Source organism: Rhineura floridana, chromosome 10 (assembly GCF_030035675.1).
Source record: "Rhineura floridana isolate rRhiFlo1 chromosome 10, rRhiFlo1.hap2, whole genome shotgun sequence".
Classification (NCBI taxonomy): domain Eukaryota; kingdom Metazoa; phylum Chordata; class Lepidosauria; order Squamata; family Rhineuridae; genus Rhineura; species Rhineura floridana.
The window spans coordinates 17,872,464-17,893,643 of NC_084489.1; the positions used below are offsets into that span (position 1 = coordinate 17,872,464).

The 21,180-nt window shown below is 47.4% G+C and overlaps 1 protein-coding gene across 10 annotated transcripts in view; it reads left to right on the forward strand.

The window, feature by feature from the left end:
• CLASP2 (cytoplasmic linker associated protein 2) overlaps nucleotides 1–21,180 on the forward strand; it is a 232,004-nt gene that overhangs the window by 99,306 nt on the left and 111,518 nt on the right. For all 10 annotated transcript variants that reach the window (XM_061587096.1, XM_061587086.1, XM_061587088.1 and 7 more), the window contains 4 exons: nucleotides 10,671–10,748; nucleotides 11,025–11,192; nucleotides 11,648–11,703; nucleotides 11,903–12,073. In XM_061587096.1, the coding sequence (XP_061443080.1) occupies nucleotides 10,671–10,748; nucleotides 11,025–11,192; nucleotides 11,648–11,703; nucleotides 11,903–12,073 (473 nt within the window). The remainder of the gene's footprint in view (nucleotides 1–10,670; nucleotides 10,749–11,024; nucleotides 11,193–11,647; nucleotides 11,704–11,902; nucleotides 12,074–21,180) is intronic.

Here is a 21,180-nt window from a genome sequence, read left to right on the forward strand (position 1 = left end):
AAAGCGAGGCCCTACTGTATAGAAGAAATCTCTTCCAGTGATCTTTTCCATGATGCTCACTACCGGCCCTTGCTACATAAAGCCACGGAGTCTCTGAATTTAAATGCAACCAAGAAGGCACCTGCCCTTTCTACTTCTAGAGTAGCAGCCGTTTGTTTAGATCCAAAACCAAAGTCCAGAGTGAAACTCCCTTCCTTGCTCCCTAAAATCATAAAGTCTGAATAGGACACTCCACTGCAATATAAGAAATCAGTGGCTGTGGCCAGCAAATGCTATGTTCTAGATCAGCCTATCATGGACCAATTAAAACTGCCTTTAATTGATGCCCCGTAGCCAATTTGGTTCATCAGGTGCTTCATCCTAGACTCTGGTGACCAGCTTAAGGATCCTATTGAGTAGAAATGCAGTATGGTTGCCAGGCACACTCATGAGGCAAATCCCTTGTCAGTGCAAGATGCCTTTTCCACATCAGTGTTCACTAATGCCTCCCTGCTTTGTCTAGGGGATCTTCTGGATTATTCTTAAGAGAATGCTACCCGGCTATGCAAGACGTTTCTGAAAGTCTCCCATGCAGTGGCTTTTGTGGCTGATGCATGTATGGATGCAGTTCAGTGTTCTGCATGCTCCTTGGCAGCAGGTGCATTCTCCTGGAGAACTCTCTGGCTTTGCCACTGGGAAGTGGACACAATCTCACATTTCATCCTAACTACTGAACCCTATCTGGGAGGCAAACTGTTTGGAGATTTTCCACAGGTAGCCTGCCATCAGATTGGGTAGTACTGCCATCTAGCATCCGAAGGCAAGAATGCACTAGAGTTAAAACCTGGGGCTCGAGCCCCTCCCACTCCAGTCTTCATTCTTGCCTCCGTCCAAGGCAGATCTGAATTTAGACAGAGCGTAGCTAAGTCTTATTTCCATTCTGTTACTCTTCTTATCTTTTTACCTCTTGATTTCTTCGGGGCTCTTCCCTGAGGCTTCACCAGCAGCGGCTGCTGCTTTTACATTTAGCGGGGACTCCGCGGCTGCGATCCTCCCCCCCCTTTTTTCTTTGCCGTTTGTTACTCAGCTTTCAGAACTTCCTCCAGCAGCGGCTGCTGCTCTTTCCCATTTAGCGGGGGCTCCGCGGCTGCGGTCCTCCCCTCCCCCTTTTTGCCGTTTATTACTCAGCCTTCTCAGCCTCCTCCAGCAGCGGCTGCTGCTCTCTCGTGTTTGCGGGGGCTCCGCGGCTGTTAGGCTCCAACAGCAGCGGTTGCTGTTTTTTCGTTTAGCCGGGGCTCCGCGGCTGCGGTCTCCCCCCTCCTTATTTCAGTCTATATTTTAGCCTCTACATAGGGAAGCTTGCGGCTGCGGCTCCCTCGTAGACACCCTGCCCATTCTGAAGCCTCTTGTAGCGCTCCCGTTTTTCCCGCCAACCCCTATATCGCGGCCACCATTGTTATTTATTTCTGTCCTTAGGGAAGCTTGCGGCTGCGGCTCCCTCGGCGGCCGCCATTGCAATTTCTTCTATTTTCACTCCCAGAGAAACCTCGCCATGCAGCCGTTCCTGCACTTTTCCAGTCTCCTTCTGAGTCTTCAGAGGAAGAGTTTGAAGGATTCCCCTCTCAAGCTCCTCAAACTCCGCATGGGCAGCCTCAAATTCCTCTTCAGGAACAGGCACTACCTTCTTCCACTCCCCCAGGGATACAGTTGACCCCTGACTTCCTGTAACAACTACAAGAGCTGCTGGGGTGCCTATCTCATCCCCAGCCTACTCTACATTTGTCTTCTCAGCCCGGAACCTCACGACAGCCCAGCTCTGCGAGACAACCCGGTGACAATACTGATGCTCCACTACCCTCTCCTAACCCATATGAGGTGGTCAGGGGTAGATTAGATGTAGAACAATCTCAGTCTGATGACTACATGAACGTTTTTCAGACTGACCTGGATGAATGGAGTGGGGAATCTGACCAGGAGGAAGAGATCTCCTATCACCTGTTTGACCCAGCGGATTTCTCTCGTCTGTCACGTAGAGTCTTGGACACTCTTGGCATTCAACCAGAACTTATTCAACCGGTTGTCCCTCCTGTCAAGGGTGCCAGAGTTCTCAAGTCCCCCAGATCAGTGCAGCACTTCATTCCCGTGCCAGACCCCATTAAAAAACTGACCAGAGAAGAATGGGCCCGTCCCCTTCGTCCACCTCGTTCCTCCTCCTTAGCCAACAAGCTCTATACCCTGGACCCGGAATCCATGTCCTTTCTGAACGTCCCGGGGGTGGACCAACCTATTTCCAATCTTGTATCCCGTTCTCTCCTTCCAAAGGAAGGCGAATCACTGTTCAAGGACCCCTATGAGAGGAGGCTTGACTTTGTCTTCCGTAAGATCCATGAGGCCTCCGCTCATTCCATCCGGGCCTCTTCTACTGCCTCTATCTTCTCACGGGCTTCCATGATGTGGTTAGAGGATATCCTTGACGAACCCAACCCGGATCCCGCCAAACTAAGGAAAGGTATCCTCAAGATACACAAGGCTGCTGCCTTTGTGGCCGACGCCACGTTAGACGCTTCCCATCACAGTGCACGCGCCCTTGCAGCTGAAATTGTAGCTCGTCGTACTCTATGGCTCCAACATTGGGACGCCGACTCGACTGCCAGAACCAGCTTATCCTTAGCTCCATACTCGGGAAATACGCTCTTCGGCGAAGACGCTCTCAAAGCAGTCCTTGTCGACCCCAAGGACAATCGTAAACCTGCACTAGCTACGGCCAAAAGAGACGACCGCAGACCTGGACGACGGTTTACCCCTTACCGTTCCTTCCAACCCTTTCGGAGAGGACGACCCGGTGGACGAGGACGGGACACCAGGCCTACAAATTTCCGTCCCTTCAAGGCACCCTGGTCCAGACAACGATCACAATACAGGGGCCAATACCAGAGCAGGCAGGCATATGGCAGAGGAAACCGTCAACGCAGGCAGTTCTGACTCCATCCCCATTGGAGGCAGACTCTTCTTCTTCTCCAGCATCTGGCTAAACTTGACAAACATCTCCTGGGTCAGACTTCTCTTCACCCAGGGCTACAATATAGAATTTTGGCGGACACCACTGGACAAATTTTGCATCTCCCCCATCTCCAGGGCATGCAAAAAGATCATGCAGGACGCACTACGACATCTACTAGAGATAGCCGCTATAGAGCCTGTTCCCCCATCCGAACGGCTACAAGGCATGTACTCCATCCTCTTTACGGTTCCCAAGCGAGACTCCTCATGGAGGGCGGTCTTAGACCTCAAGGGCCTCAACCGCTTCATCAAATACCGCCACTTCAAGATGGAATCTCTGGCGTCTATTGTAGAGGCTCTACAACAAGGGGACTTTTCGCATCCATCGACCTGAAGGACGCTTACTTACACATCCCAATTTGCCCGGGTCACAGACGGTTCCTGAGATTTGCACTAGGCCACCTCCATTTTCAATACCGGGCCCTTCCATTTGGCCTCTCCTCGGCCCCCCGAGTCTTCACCAAAGTGATGGCCACCATGCTGGCGTATCTCCGCCTCCAGGGGGTCCATATTTATGCTTATCTCGACGACCTCCTCCGAGCAGGCTCCTGGGACTTGGCCAACAGGCAGATCCAGTTCACCCTAGAGGCACTACACTCTCACGGCTGGTTGATCAGTGCGGAAAAGAGTCATCTACAACCAACTCAGCGCCTCCAGCACTTAGGGGCAATACTGGACACATCCCTAGCCATGTCCTTTCTGTCCCCAGACCGTATTGCTTCCATCACAGCCATGGCAAACTTACTTCTACATCGCCCCACAGCAGATGTCATGTTTCTGGCCCAGTTTCTCGGGGCAATGATCTCCACCATCCACATCGTTCCGTGGGCCCGACATCATTCCAGACCTTTACAATGGGCTCTCCTACCCTTTCAAGCGGACATCTCCAACTCCAACCATCGCGTAATTCCTCTGGGCCAATCTCTGACGCAATCATTCCGCTGGTGGGTATCCACAACTTCCCTTACCAAGGGGACACCGTTCCGGGACCCAACCAGAGTCCTAATCACCACGGATGCCAGTCTGTCCGGCTGGGGAGCCCATTGCAACTCCACCTTTGTCCAAGGCGTGTGGTCAACCCAGGAACTAAGTTACAACATCAACTGGCTGGAGCTCAGGGCTGCTCATCTCGCTCTAAGACACTTCCAGCCACTATTCGCTCTACAACACGTCCTAATTCGCACGGACAATGTTTGCGTGAAATCTCACATCAACAGACAAGGAGGCACAAGGTCCAGGGCTCTACAGGAGGAAGCGACACGACTCTTCGACGGGGCCGAGTCCCACCTCCTGTCATTACGAGCAGAACACCTCAGCGGCACGCTAAACGTTACGGCCGACTGGCTCAGCAGGCAAACGATCCATCCGGGAGAATGGAAACTTCATCCAGCTGTGTTCACCCTCCTTCGGCGGTTCGGCCCCCTCTCACTGGATCTCTTCGCCTCCAGCCAAAACTGCCAACTGCCTCGTTACTTCTCAAGGTACCTAGAGACAACGGCGGAAGCAGTGGATGCGCTGACGACACCATGGCCACACGGGCTCCTGTATGCCTTCCCGCCTATATCACTCCTAGGCAGGACATTGACAAAACTCCGACTCGAACGGACACGGATTTTACTCATAGCACCCTACTGGCCTCGCAGACCCTGGTTTTCGGACCTCCTCTCGATGTCAATGGCGGCTCCCTGGACTCTTCCAATCAGGCCGGATCTTCTCTCCCAAGGACCAGTTTGGCATCCGGACCCGAACTGGCTGAGACTGACAGCCTGGCGTTTGAGCGGACACAGTTGATCTCTGCTGGTCTGTCTCAAGGGGTCATAAACACTATTTTAGCATCTCGGCGTCCGTCAACTACTCGAATCTATCAGAGTACTTGGCGTACTTTTTCCAGCTGGTGCACTTCTAAAGGTTTTTCAGCACCCCAAGCCACTGTACAGCACGTTCTACAGTTCCTACACAGAGGCATGACATTGGGACTCAGACCGAACACCCTGCGTAGACAGGCCTCCACCATCTCCTCAATTCTGTCTGTTTCTTCATCGGCAGCACCCCTAGGCACTCACCCGCTCATCAAACGCTTCTTAAGAGGAGCTCCCCACCTCTCTCCACTTTCCATCCTGGAACCTCTCCAAGGTTTGCAGGCATTACAGCGACCTCCATTTGAGCCTCTTGCCTCGGTGCCTCTAAGACTCTTGTCTTTTAAAGTCCTTTTCCTCGTGGCTATCACTTCAGCGAGGCGGATTTCGGAGTTACAGGCCCTGTCATCGGCCCGTCATCTCTGCGTATTCCATAAGGACTCTGTAGTCCTGAGGCTGGATCCATCGTTCTGTCCTAAGCTCAACTCAGTGTTCCACAGTAGCCAGGACATTGTACTTCCATCCTTTTGTCCAAAGCCGGTCCATCCCCTCGAAAAGGCCTGGCATTCGCTGGATGTTAGGAGAGCGCTCAAAGTTTACCTCTCTCGCACCCAGGATATTAGACAGACAGACGCATTATTTGTATCCTTTCATCCGAGATCTTTGGGAAAAAAGGTGTCCAAATCCACTTTGTCCTGTTGGCTTCGAGCCTGTATTTCTATTGCATATCAGTCACTTAATTTGCCAGTGCCGTCTAACATCACGGCCCATTCGACCAGGTCTGCTGCCACTACGGCGGCTTTCCTAACTAATGCTCCTCTTACAGACATATGCAGAGCGGCGGTATAGGCTATCCCTAACTCCTTTGTGAAGCATTATAAGATTGATCGCTATGCTTCAGCTGACGCCTCTTTCGGGAGACGTGTCCTGCAACACGTTATTTCTGATTTGTAACTTCCTAGGAATCCCTCCCTATTAGGGGGCTACGTTGGTACATCCCAATCTGATGGCAGGCTACCTGTGGAAAATGGTCCCTTGGACCCACCTGAAGGGTGATTTTCACAGGTACGCCTGCCATCACGTCCCTCCCTTGTGGGGGATTTCTGGGGAAATTGGTTCAGTATTTCGTATATAGTTCAATCTATGTGCTTCGTGCTCTGTCTGATTTTCTTTACTTAAAACCTGTTCTTATGTTGCAAGTTCTATGATATTTGCTATGTATATTTTCTTTGCTGCTGGGGCTTTTGCCCTTTGGTTACTTTCAGATTACCACTTCGGACTCGTCATCATGAAGACTGGAGTGGGAGGGGCTCAAGCCCCAGGTTTTAACTCTAGTGCATTCTTGCCTTCGGATGCTAGATGGCAGTACTACCCAATCTGATGGCAGGCGTACCTGTGAAAATCACCCTTCAGGTGGGTCCAAGGGACCATTCCACTCTGGATTCCTAGCAGAATCCAAGGACAAGAAAATATCTATGCCCTCAGACCAGAAATGGGAGAACAAGCATTCCATTCGTAGTTCATATGATCCTTACCAATACTTCCAGTCCTTTCATTTCTTCAGACTGGCAGGGAGGGCAGAGATGTTCAGGAATTCCCCCCTCCCCTGAGTAGGCAACACTTTGGCACATGAAGTCAACAATAGTTTTCAGACAAGATTGGATTCGCCTCTCAGACTAAGATCAACAAGTGCCAATTCTGACACCAGTGTCCCTCTGGTGGGAGGCCATCTCTGGGACTTTTCAGACAGATGGCAGTCCATCACCTCACACTGATGGATACTGGAGATCCTGAGACAGGGTCTGTGCCTAGAGTTGTCTTCCCAGTCACCTCACAGAAGAGATCACAGATCTCTTCAGCAGAATTCAGGTAGACCTGTTTGCATCTCCACTTAACTGCCAAGTCAACATGTTCTTCTTGCAATATACAGCCCCCACAGTGGAAGCAGTTGATGCTCTCAATTCATATTGGTCTCCAAGAACCCTGTATGCCTTCCCGCCAATATTTCTCTTCTGAGTATTGAAGAAGGTTTGCAGAAGGAGCTACCAGTTTATCTAGTGTAGACGTAGAATAGAGAAGACCCCACTCAATTCATGGTTCATGCTCTGGTAACCTCACGTTTGGACTACTGCAACGCGCTCTACGTAGGGCTACCTCTGAAGACGGTTCGGAAGCTACAGCTAGTGCAAAATACGGCGGCCAGACTGCTAACAAGAACTAAGCGGTCTGAGCATATAACACCTGTTCTGGCTCGCCTGCACTGGCTTCCAATATGCTACCGGGCCAGATTCAAAGTGTTGGTATTAACCTATAAAGCCTTATACGGCGCGGGACCATGATACCTGCAGGAACGCCTCTCCCGTTATGAACCGGCTCGTACACTACGGTCTACTACGAAGGCCCTCCTCCGGGTCCCGACCCATAGGGAGGCCCGGAGGGTAGTAACAAGATCTAGGGCCTTCTCAGTGGTGGCCCCCGAATTGTGGAATAGTCTCCCCGAGGAGGTACGCCTGGCGCCGACACTATTATCTTTTCGGCGCCAGGTTAAAACCTTTCTCTTCTCTGAGGCATTTTAATCTAAGTTATTTATGTAAATGTTGTAATTGGTATTTTAGATGATGTACTTTTATATTTGTTATATTGATCTTGTAATTTTGTTATTGTATATGTTTCTATGTTTGCCGCCCAGAGAGCTGTTTGCCAGTCGGGTGGGATATAAGCTGAATAAAATAAATAATAATAAAATAAATAAATTCTTGAGTCTTGGGAGGTACCAGAAATTTTCTATTTGAGAGTCAGACTTCATACATCAGAATAACCATTATAATAAATGCTATTTATTCATATCTTGCACACTACAACTAAGAAAATGCATTCTATGTGGCCATAACCATCATTGCAGAAACAGAAAACAGAAAATATATATATCAACATGAAAGGAATTGCTGGATATCCATTTAACATCAAAGGATAAGACTCTGAAGGCATCTTACTTAAAACAAGTTACAATAGTTGAAGGACTGAGTTAAAGTCATATCACAAAGCCAAAGTTACAAAGTACATGGAAATATATATCATGATACATCCATCAGATGTCATAGATGGAATAAATGGGTGGTTCTCCTGCTTTCTTAGACCCCCCACTCTAGCAGAGCTGAGGGGGCCTGAGTGCTGTAAAACCTGGCCTTTTATACTACTTCCTTTCACAGAGGTCTTGTTCCCATGGTCTTACCTGGTTTTTGCTATTTCTCATCAGATGCTCCAGATGAATCTTCTCAACTAGGCTGCTTAACCTTTCCATATAAGGATTTCCTCTTCCTTCATATTTACTGTTTACATGACACACTGGCTGTCTGCCCAAACCTGTTATCTTGTACCATACTCAACTTCATGAAAAAGTAATGCGTTGTCTATTCCAGTTGTTTCTCAGGAAAATTACAGCTGCAGTCAGGAGAAAGAGGAAAAAAGGGGGGCAGTTTCAAACTACTCCTGTTTTACTGTTTGGCTGTTATGCATAAAGCAGACTATAAAGTTTCAATAAATCTTAAGCATCCTCTAAGCAAATCTAAGCATATGTAAATGATTTCAGCACATTTTATGCATGTTTTAAGCCATAATCTGGGGCTTCCCATAGCAGGCTGATAATAGTGCTAATGACTCCTTCTCTCTGACCCCAGAGACCCTGGTTCTCTGAAAATGTCAATGTGGCAGTGTCTCCTCTGTGGCCACTTCCACTTCAGGAGGATCTGTTAACACAAGGCCAACTCCATCATCTGGATCTAGGTTGGCTGGACCTCCATGCTTGGAAATTGAACTGAGACATCTCCTCAAGGCCCAACTCCCACTCTTAGTGGTAGAAACCATGATGGTCTCTAGATGCCCTACCACCACTGTCTTTTTCAGAGTATGTGGAAAATGGGCAATGGTGTACAAGGAAGGGAGTGTCCCCTAGGAAGGCCAGTATTTCTGAAGTCTTATCCTCCTTGGGCCTCAAACCAAATATGTGCCTTTTGTTCTGTCAAAAAACCTGGATGAGACCCTTGATCCTCATCCATTCCTCAAGCAATTCCTGCATGTGGCTACCATGTTTTCTCCTCGGACTCAACACAGATTTCCTACATGGGATTTGCATAAAGTGCTCAGTGCATTATAGAAACCTCCATTTGAGCCACTGAAGTCTCTTCATCTGCAAATACTATCTTCCAAGGTCCTCTTCTTGGTGTCCATCAAGTATGCTTGAAGAATCTCAGAATTAATCACTCTATCAGTAACGAAGGACTTACGCATATTTCACAAAGACAAAGTTGTCCTGAGAGCAAATCGCATTTATCCCGAAGGTCAACTCTTCTTTTCACTGTCAACAAGAGTTAATCATGCCTACTTTCTGTCCTTCTCCTGTCCACTTGTCTGAAAAGGCTTGGCACTCCTTAGATGTGTTTAGGGCTCTGAAAGTGTACGTTTCTAGGACAAAGCCCTTCTGATAGTCAGAATCCTTTTTTGTGTCTTTCCATCCATTTTCCTTGGGTAAAAAAGTTTCCACTATCATGCTGCCAAGATGGCTTAAAGCCTGCATTATCCTAGCATATAATTGGGTATCTCCACTAGCTAAGATACTGGCTCACTCTACTAGCCGCTTTGGCACCCTTTTCTCTAAATACTCTCCTCAACAGAGTTTGTCAAGCAACTATTTGGGGTAGTCCCAATACACTCATTAAGCATTACAAACTGGACATATGCACATCTGTTAAGGCGACCTTTGGGAGAAGGGTCTTGTAGCATGTTCATTTAGGTCAGTTGGCAGCATATTTCCTACCTTATATGGATCAGCTTTGGTATGCCCCACCTGAGGTTGTCTTACATGCACAGAAGAAGAGCCTGTTGGGTCTTACTTTGGAAGTACTTCTGCATGCATGTAAAGATGACCTGAGGGCCTTCCCTCTTTTCTGTGTAGCTGCCTACTCCAGATATTGTTCTTTCAGGGTTTTGGTTGTTTACACATTTTTTCTCAATTGCTGCAGAGCATGCCTTGTCTTCTATGTTCATATTTGTGTGGCTGCTCGTGTGTATGATCTTTCCTATCTGTATGGCTTGACATGAAAGAACTGGAACTAGGATCCACGGGAGATCCAGAAGCTTCTGCTAAAACTAACAGCGATTCCAGACTTCATCCACTAGGGGGAGTTCAGTTCCCTCTGAGGTCATCTTTACATAACATGTAGAAGTACCTTTAAAGGTAAGATCCAACAGTCTCTTTTCAATCTCACTAAATTGCATAGACGTAGATTATTTGGTGTATTGTTCTTTAATGACAGATATGTGACCCAGCCTAATGTATTTCCAGTTCCACTTACAATGTGCTGCCCTCTGGACAAAAGCGCAGATATTGTTTCAGTTGGGTGTGAAGGTTGCTAATGCGATCAATTTAACTATTGTAACTAAGTTATCATATTCGTTGCAGTAGAAACCACTATAAACTGTACCAATAAGTAGTCCAATCTTCTAGACTTCCCGCTAAGGAATATGCCGAATCATTTTTAGCAGCACTTTCTTTCTTAATCAACAATCAGATCAGATTCTGATAACTTCCAGTTTCTTCTGTCACTTAAAAACCTTAGTACAGTGTGTGTTTTTAAAATGGCTGTTTGCTGCTGTTATAGAAAACTCCTTCTAGAAGAACAAATACAGAATTTAGAAAAATTAACAATTAGAAAGTTAATAGATTTATTAAATATTAATATTACATATGTAATACTATACTTGGATTTTATCTTGTAGGCATGCAGCTGTCTTGGTTGAAACTATCAAAAAGGGTGTTCATGATGCTGATGCTGAGGCAAGGGTGGAGGCAAGAAAGTAAGGTTCAAGGATAATTTAAATGCTCTTGAAAGTATAATGCCTTTTAACAGGAGAAAATCAATTTATATTCCACGGGGCAACAATATTTCTCCATTCTAGATTTGCTTGGACAACACAGTTTGGGATGAATTATGAAACCTTGCACAACTGATTTTTAATATCAGATATTTCCTAGTTTGTTTTTCATTAGTGTTGGTGGATTATTGCTTTATCTTTAAAAAAATGCTTAGATGGCCAGTACCCTGTAATAAATATTATGTAATTCGTTTGTAGGACTTACCTAGGTCTAAGAAATCACTTTCCAGGTGAAGCAGAGGTGCTGTATAACAGTCTTGAACCATCTTATCAAAGAAGTCTTCAGACGTACTTAAAGAATTCGGGTAGCATTGCATCACTTCCACAGTCAGACAGATCATCCTCCAGTTCACAGGAGAGCCTCAAGTAAGGATCATTTTGGAAGAAAATTGCTTCACCACAATCCAGATAAGATCTGTGTGCATAGCAGGCACTATACATGTATCACCTGCTGAATCAGGAACCATGAGCATAATATAAAACACACACTTTAAAGCAAATGTCTACAACTGATCTTGAATTATTTAAAATGAGAGGCACCTTTGAATGCATGTCCACATTCTGACACATATATAAATAACATTTTTATATGTCGCTTAACAACTGCTGTTGTATTAAAAATCAGTAATTATTTAAAGTACTTTTTCAAGACTTTAAAACTGCATTGCCCTATCCATAGTAAAGTGGACTTGCATATTCACTAGACATAGTCATTCGTAAAGAATGAAGAGTATTAAAAGAGAAGGGGAAAGTGAATATCTAATTGTATTGTAAAATGTATAATTACTTGCCTTACTAAAACTTGGTGTTGCCTGTTTCAGTCGTCCCTTCTCTTCAAAATGGTCCACATCTAGTTCAGCAAGTATGGCTGGCAGAGGTAAGTCTTTGTTTACAAAATGGACCAAATATACTAGACTTAAACTCCCTTTGGAAGTTCTAGAGGTGGCATATTTTTAAAGACTATGCAAAGATTAATACCTTGAAGGCTTTTTCATTTGTAAGTGTAAGAAGAACTGAACTATACATTTAATGAGAAGGGAAGTATAATATATGTAATTTTACTTCTTTAATCTCAGTTGCAGGAAGTATCAAGACTGCTCCAAGCCCAGGAACGTTGCAGAGGTCCCGTAGTGACATTGATGTTAATGCTGCTGCTGGTGCAAAGGCACGTCATGCTGCTGGTCAACCAGCAGGAGCTGGCCGTTTAGCAACCGCTGGTCTACCTCCAGGATCATATGCTTCACTAGGTGAGGGAATCTGTTTAATGATAAAATAAGCTGCTTACTGGAATTCTCTATGCATTTAAACATGTTTTTTCTGTGCATTTACAGTGATGTTTCTGCAACACTCAGCTTTGTGAACCAAGAAAGTGAAGTTGACCATTGGGTCATGATGGGCTTGGTTAAACTGCAATTTTGTTTGCTTCTTAATGCTATGTTTTGGGGAAAAGTCTAGTGAAAGGGTCATTCTAGTATGGAGAACACTTATGCTTAAATCCTAAGAACATTTACTGAGGAGTAAGTCTAACTGACTTGGCTGTGACTTGCTTCTGAGTAAACATGCTTAGGATTTCACTGTTGGCTTTGGTTTCCTTCTACAGAAAGAGATGGATTGTAGATGTCTTGGTTTTAGCTGGTTTATCTTTTCGGTTTTTTAAAAAATAGGTCTGTTTGCCATCTTACTAACATCATTCTTTTGCAGGGCTAGTGTTGTACCTCTAACGTATGCTGAGAGGTTTTGTATGAATATCTAGTATGTATTTTATAAAGCTTTTTAAAATATGAATGGTGTGATTTGAATGTTACTTTGACATCATCCCTATCAGCCATTTGCAGTCACCTTCTCAATGTTGTTTGCTAGAATGACTCCCTCCGATTTGGATGATGCCTAATGATTTGGAACAGTTTGGATGTTAAGCAGGGGTGGGCAAGCATTCCAGATGATGATGATGATGATTGCAGTAGGAATAAAAGAGTTCCCATATCTGTCTCACCCTTTCTAAGATGTAGAGAAGTTGGTGTTAAGTCTTTTGTGTAACTTATTTCAAAGCCTCATTAATTTTCCATAGGAGGACTGCCATCAAGCGGGTAACATAGCTCCACCTGTCGTCCGAAGGCAAGAATGTTTTTGAAGTCAAGACTAGGGGTGTCGGGCCCCTCCCACTCTCCAGTTCATTCTTGCCTTCGTCCGTGCAAGTTAGATAAAGCTAGCGTCTAGATAAGTTCTTTGTCTATTTGTGTGACAGGGTGTGGAGGTTTTGTGTGTGTTTCTCACGTTATTCCCTTTCCCCTGTCTTTTACCTTGGAGTCTATGGGACTGACTGTATTTGTTTGTCTTTGTTTTAAGGGGAATCCTCTTTTTTGTCTATTTTTCCCCTCAGTCCCTGAACTTTTCCTGGGAGACCGCGGCGGCCGTTCTCCCTTCCCAAGGTGGCGGACGCAGCCTTGTTAGGGAGCTTGCGGCTGCAGCTCCCTGCCTAGTCAAACGCCAATTCAGTCGGCATTCGCAAGCTCACCCCAGGAGCTTGCGGCTGCGTTCCTTCCCTAGCTAAACGGCGATTCTAGGAGTCCGCGGCTGTGGCTCCCCCTCACTTCACCGGCGGACGCAGATTTAACCAGGAGCTTGCGGCTGCAGCTCTCTGTCCGTCCGCTCTCCTTTTTCAACTCGCCGCCTATTTTCGCGACGGTTTTTACCCGGAGCCTGCGGCTCTTCATACTCTCAGTGTCCCTTTCTGGTTGGACTGCCCCGCCTCCCCCAGCTCGTTCTGCGGCAGTTTTAATCTCGCCGCGACGGTCGCTAGCAGTCTTCGGCTGCGGATTACTACCAGTGTCCCTATTCTAATTACTAGGGGATTTGGCTGGCCGTCTTGCCTCCGTGGCAGACTCTCTTTCCTGGCTTTTATAGCCGCAATCGCGCTTCTCAGTCCCGCGGCTCCAGAGCGTCCTTTTTATTTTTGGAGGCCAATTTTTCGGCTCGCTGGTGCTCCCGGGGACCGCCATTGCTTCTTCATCACCACAAGCCCGTCTGATTGGCCAATTTTCCCGCTCTTTTCGCGGGCGCCATTTTGTTTGTCCCTCTTTTCCCGCTCTTTCTGTTAAGCCTATTCAGTACTGCAAAGGGGGGTCTCTATTACAAGGGCTGTGGATAGCAGAGCCCAGGCTTTCAGTCAGCTCCCACAGCGTGATCTACCCTTTGTGTGTGTGTTGCAGATAGAATCCTATAGTTCTTCACAGGTTCCTTTATTAAATCTACTACTGCTGCTGGCTCTGGCAACTATTTGATTACTGCAACTATCTGAACCAGTACAATCTTATCTGTGACTGTTTCATCAAGACTATTGCTACTGCACTGGCTGTGCACTAGGCTGATTGAACTGTACATTCTGCCCCATTCGTGACCATGTACAAAGGCTGTTGATACTATACAAAGCTGTTTGGACTGTACATTCTGCCCCATCCGCGGCCGTGTACAAAGGCTGTTCATTCTATACAAAAGCTGTTTGAATTGTACATTCTGCCCCATCCGTGGCCGTGTACCAAAGCTGTTGAACTTGTACATTCTGCCCCATCCGTGGCCATGTACTTAGCCATCTGAGCCGGTGCATTCTGTCCCATCCGTGGCCGTGTACTGAACCCCCTATAATATATACGATGGCAGAACAGCCAGCGACAACTCAGGCCGCCAAGCCAAAACAATCCAAGGCGGCCAAGCATAAGCACACCAAAGCGGTTGCCAAAACTAAAAATCTTTCCAGCCACAGCACAATGAAGCGGCACCCCTACGTCTCTGTCCCGGTTTCCGAGGGGGCGGGCCAGGAATGGTTAACAAATTTATTCCATTCCCCGACTGCTTCCTCTGAGGAAGAGGACTTTGCCGGGTTTCCTGACCAACCAGCTGCCAGCCATCCTCCTCCCATATTACCACCCAAGGCTTATTCATCTTCACAGCATGCTGAGCCATCCATAACGTCGCCTCCGCAAGCGCAACCATCTACCTTGCCGGGGCTGCAGCTGTCTCATGAGTTCATATCACAACTACAAGACATGCTGTCGTTCTTCACTCAAACACAGTCATCATCACAACTCCCCGCCATTCCTCAGCGCAGTGTGGACCACTATGTAAGCAATGAGGCAGGCCCATCATGTTCTCCAAATCCTTTTGACATTGCTAGGGGCAGGTTTGTTGATGATGTTTCTTGTGGGGAGGAGTCTCCATTTGCTGTGCCAGCTGAGGAAGACGAATGGAGTGATCATTCGGAACATGAGGAGGATACATCTTACCGCCTGTTTGAAGCCTCAGATTACCAGCCCCTTGCTCGCAGAGTGTTGAACACCCTAGGGCTCCAAGCTACACAATCTACAGCTGCCACTCCTGCTATTAAAGGAGCCAGGGTCTTGAAATCCCCCATGCCAGCAGAGCACTACCTTCCTGTGCTGGATCCTATTGCCAAACTGGCCAATGACGAATGGTCTCATCCGTTACAAACACGCCGTTTCAACGCCCTTGCGGACAGACTTTAGTCCTTGGCTCCGGACTTTACAAGCTGGCTGGCCGTCCCTGGCACAGACGACCCGATCTCCAGTCTAGTATTTAGATCCCTTTTGCCAAGGGAAGGGGATTCGCATTTACGAGACGCCACTGAGCGGAGGCTGGACTTTGCTTTACGCAAGAATCATGAGGCCACCGCTTTCTCCATGCGAGCCTCTGCATCCGCTTCCATCTTTTCCAGGACAGCGATGATGTGGCTGGATGACCTCTTAGATGACCCTAATCCCGATCCGGTCTCTCTGAGGAGGTCACTGATGAAATTGTGCAAGACGGCGGCTTATGTGGCTGATGCCACCTTGGACGCAAATCAGCTAGGAGCACAAGCTATGGCAGCTCAGGTAGTCGCTCGACGGACCCTCTGGCTTCGTCACTGGCAAGCGGACTCTACAGCCAGAGTTAATTTATCAAGGGCACCTTATTCCGGATCATTACTCTTCGGCGAGGAAGCGCTAAAGGCAGTGCTTGTCGACCCCAAGGATGCTTGAAAGCCTGTCTTGGCCACTGTCCAGAACGCAGATCGCAGGCCTTTCAGACGTTTCTCCTCATATCGCACGACCCTGCCCTTTTGAGGAACGCGGCCCGGGGGACGAGGCCGCGATTTCCGAAACTATGATTTCCGACCCTCCAGGGGAGCCTGGAACAGACGTTTTCCAGGCAGAGGTCAGTACCAAGGGTGCAGAGGTACATCAACGTCCTCATATAGAGGAGGGTCTCACCAGCACAAACTGTACTGATGTGATACCAGATTGGGGTAGAGTACTTCTGTTTGGAGACCATTGGCTACGTCTGACTCAGGTCGCCTGGATCAGAGATCTTTTTTGTTATGGCTATGCAATAGAGTTTTGGGCTACCCCACCAGACAAATTCTATTCCTCCCCTTGCCCCAGGGCACCAGCCAGGCACTGCATCATGCCGACAGCCGTACATCACCTCTTGGACATTGCGGCGATATACCCAGTCCCTACAACAGAGAGGTCGGAAGGGGTGTACTCCCTCCTATTTGCTGTGCCCAAACGAGATCTGTCATGGAGGGCGGTGTTGGACCTCAAGTTCATCAACCGTTTTGTAAAGTATCACAGGTTCAAAATGAAATCCCTCCACTCCATAACAGACAGCCTTCAAGAAGACTTCCTGGCTTCTATCGACCTAAAGGAAGCGTATCTCCATGTGCCCATTTGCCATAGCCCACAGAAAATTATTTCGGTTTGCCTTCGGCCCCCAGCATTTTCAATATGGAGCGATGCCGTTCGGCCTCTCCTCTGCCCCGAGAGTATTTACCAAGGTGCTACTCATACTAGTGGCTTACCTCCGGCTTCACGGGGTCCATATCTACCCTTACTTGGACGATCTCTTAATAAGGGCAAGTTCCAAGGAGCTGGCTCATCGCCATTTAACGCTCACGCTCCATGTCTTGCAGGCCTACGGCTGGCTAGTCAATTTCGACAAAAGCCATCTCCAACCAACCCAACGCCTACAACATCTAGGGGCGATATTGGACACCCTGCAGGCGACGGTGTTCCTGTCTCCAGACCGTATAAATGCTATCACAGACATCACACGGTCTCTGATGCACCACACAACCGGAGACGTCATGCTTCTGGCCAGGGCTCTCGGAATGTTGGTGTCCACCATCCATATTGTGCCATGGGCTCGAGCTCATACGCGCCAGCTCCAGTGGGCTTTGCTACCGTTTCAGCAGGACATTGCCATGTCAAATCATCGAGCAATTCCCTTGAGCCCCGCACTGCGTCTTTCATTCCACTGGTGGACAAGGGTCCAACATCTTACCCAGAGCACTCCGTTCAGAGACCCCCGCAGGACTGTTATCACTACAGATGCCAGTCTCCTTGGCTGGGGAGCCCACTGCAACTCTCAGTTCATTCAGGGGGTTTGGAACACAGCAGAGCAGACTCAGAGTATCAATTGGCTAGAACTGAAGGCTGTCCACTTAGCTCTGCTTCATTTTCAGTCTCTGTTCCACTTGGACCATGTTCTCATTCGAACGGACAACACATGTGCCAAATCTCATTTAAACAGACAAGGGGGGACCAGGTCCCGTCCTCTGCAGAACCTAGCTTCCCTCATCTTCGACTGGGCAGAGCAACATCTGCGATCCCTAAAGGCAGAACATCTCAGAGGAATTTGGAATGTGACAGCAGACTGGCTCAGCAGACAACAGGTTTTTCCGGGAGAATGGAAACTTCATCCGACCATTTTCCATCTTCTCCAGCATCGGTTCGGCGTCTTCTCAGTCGATCTATTTGCCTCCAGTCGCAATTGCCAGCTACCCATGTACTTCGCTCGATACCTGGACATGACAGTGGAAGCGGTGGATGCCCTGTCGCTACCGTGGCCGGATGGCCTATTGTACGCCTTCCCTCCAATACCACTCTTAGCCAGAACCTTGAGAAAGGCGCGACGCGAGAGGGCCAAACTGGTTCTGATAGCCCCTTATTTGCCCCGTCGACTGTGGTTCTCGGATCTCCTTGCCATGTCAGTGACGGATCCTTGGACGCTCCCGGTCAGGCCAGACCTCTTATCCCAGGGCCCAATATTGCATCAGGATCCCAATTGGCTCAAGCTAACAGCGTGGCTTTTGAACGGGGACATTTAAGATCTGCTGGTCTGTCTGATGCTGTTATTGACATTATCTTGGCCTCGAGAAGACCATCTACCACTTGTATATATCAACATACTTGGGTGGCATTCTCCAGGTGGTGTCAGTCTCAGCACTTCGATCCTTCCCAGGCCACAATACAACAGATACTGCAGTTCCTTCATAGGGGCCTCAGACCCAACACTTTACGTATACATGCGTCCACTCTGTCTTCCATTCTATCAGTGTCCTACGCTGGTGCTCCTATTGCCATCTTTTCCAGCGTCGGTTCGGCGTCTTCTCAGTCAATCTATTTGCCTCCAGTCGCAATTGCCAGCTACCCAGGTACTTCGCTCAGTACCTTGACATGACAGCGGAAGCGGTGGATGCCCTGTCACTACCATGGCCGGATGGCCTATTGTACGCCTTCCCTCCAATACCACTCTTAGCCAGAACCTTGAGAAAGGCGCGACGCGAGAGGGCCAAACTGGTTCTGATAGCCACTTATTGGCCCCGTCGACCGTGGTTCTCGGATCTCCTTGCCATGTCAGTGACGGATCCTTGGACGCTCCCGGTCAGGCCAGACTTCTTATCCCAGGGCCCAATATTGCATCAGGATCCCAATTGGCTCAAGCTAACAGCGTGGCTTTTGAACGGGGACATTTAAGATCTGCTGGTCTGTCTGATGCTGTTATTGACATTATCTTGTCCTCGAGACCACTCGTATATATCAACATACTTGGGTGGCATTCTCCAGGTGGTGTCAGTCTCAGCACTTCGATCTTTCCCAGGCCACAATACAACAGATACTGCAGTTCCTTCATAGGGGCCTCCTGATGGGACTTAGACCCAACACTTTACGTAGACATGCGTCCACTCTGTATTCCATTCTATCACTGTCCTCCGCTGGTGGTCCTATTGCCTTGCACCCATTCATCAAACGTTTTCTGAGGGGAACCGCGTTACGCTCACTGGCTGTATCCCATCGTTTTCCCTCATGGAGTCTGTCGAAGGTCCTACAGGCTTTACTGCAACCTCCGTTCGAGCCTCTTGGGACTGTGCCTTTACGTCTGTTGTCATTTAAGGTCCTGTTCCTGATCGTGATCACCTCTGCGAGATGAGTTTCGGAACTGGGCGCATTGTCTTCTGCCCATCATCTCTGTGTTTTTCACAAGGACTCTGTTGTGCTGAAAACTGATCCTTTCTTCCGTCCCAAGGTCAATTCAGTTTTCCATTGCAACCAGGACATTGTTCTTCCTTCATTTTGTCCGAATCCTACCCATCCTCTAGAGAAGGCTTGACATTCACAGGATGTTCGGAGAGCTCTCAAGACCTACCTGTCTCAGACCCAGGATATACGACGAACTGAGTCTTTGTATCCTTTCATCCATGTTCTATGGGGCATAAAGTAGCTAATTCCACCTTATCCTGCTGGTTGCGGGCATGTATTACCTTAGCATATGAGTCCCTTAAGCTTCCAGTTCCAGCTAGTATAACAGCTCATTCCACTAGGTCAGCAGCCACTATGGCTGCTTTTGCTACCAACGTTCCTGTTGCTGATATTTGCAGAGCTGCTGTTTGGTCTACCCCACACTCGTTTATAAGGCATTATAAAATAGATCGTTATGCCTCTGCCGATGCCTCTTTTGGCAGGCGAGTGTTGCAACAGGTTCTTAATGATGATTAGGATGTGGGTGGTCCCTCCCTGTTATAGGCTGCTTTGGTACATCCCGCTTGATGGCAGTCCTCCTATGGAAAATGGACCATTGGTCTCACCTGAAGGGTGATTTTCATAGGAGGACTGCCATCACGACCCTCCCAGTTGGAGGATACCTAGATAATTTCTGGGGGTTTTATATATTCATGTTACGCTATTATATTTAGACTTTCTAATGACGTCAAGACTGATATTAAGATTATATAGCTATGTTAGAGTCATTATTATAGTTATTGCTATTGTGTTATGTCTTTGCTGGTAGGCCCGTTGCCTTTTCTCCTGCATTTTTAGATTTCTCTCTTTGGACTCGCTGTGAATGAACTGGAGAGTGGGAGGGGCCCGACGCGCCTAGTCTTGACTTCAAAAAAATTCTTGCCTTCGGACGATAGGTGGAGCTATGTTACCCGCTTGATGGCAGTCCTCCTATGAAAATCACCCTTCAGGTGAGACCAATGGTCCATTCTCATTGTGGAAATGATAGCAGTAGAGGCACAGTAGAAGAGAGATGAACTATTAAAATTTAACATAATTCTATGTTGGTTAACAAAGATGGTTCTCTTGTTCTACTAAATAAATTAGGGAAGTGCCTTCCTATAACAGTTTTGTATTGAAAATTATTATTGGAAAGGCTATGCTTTTTTTGTATTTTATTTGGAAAAGTACTTGCAATGAATACACTGAAGATTAAATATTCCCAATTTTATACAGGTGAAAGGGAAGGAAAATGATACTGGGTCTTGTTGATACCTTCTGTAGTTCAGCTTTGTTAGTTTGCCACTCACCTGGTCCTGGCAAACACACAAATTAATACTAGTCGGCACTGTCTCTCTCTGCCAAGGTTGACATCTAGCTAGGGAAAAAAAGATTAAAGTAACCACTATGCCAGGCAGAGTGTTGTTATGAGTCCTTTTGTTTTAAAGATTATTTGGACACATGTATGGGTAAAAAACCCTCCACATTTAATCAGCAATTGTAAAGCTATTGCTCTGTATAAGCCCTCCATGTACCCTGTGACATTTTCAGAAAGATTTTTGCTGGCTTTAGTGCCATCCCTATTGCAGCCTATGCATAACATTTGGGACTAGTAATTCCAATCCTCAAGTAGTCCCCAACCCCATTGACACACCCTTGCCACTCTCGTAGCAGACCAGAATGTTCACCTCAGCTTTACTCCCACTGGGACACATTGGGGCAGCCAACTTGACTGCTTCTGTATTGCATGTTCTGAATGCTGTCTGTTCTGATGTCAGTAATAGTTAGGGTCAGTAAGAGTTAGCAGAACACCACAGCATAACCCAGGGTAACATATAGTGCCCACTGTGAATGTACGCACAGAACGTTTTATCGCCTGTTCACTACAAAGTGTGGTCACAAATATGGAAAGGCTTTACAACAGTTCTCAAAGGTGTAATCACATACCCCACAAAAGTCAATGTTAAAGCAGTAGGCTATAAAAATACATCATCCTAGTCCATGGGGCCAAAGTGAACTTT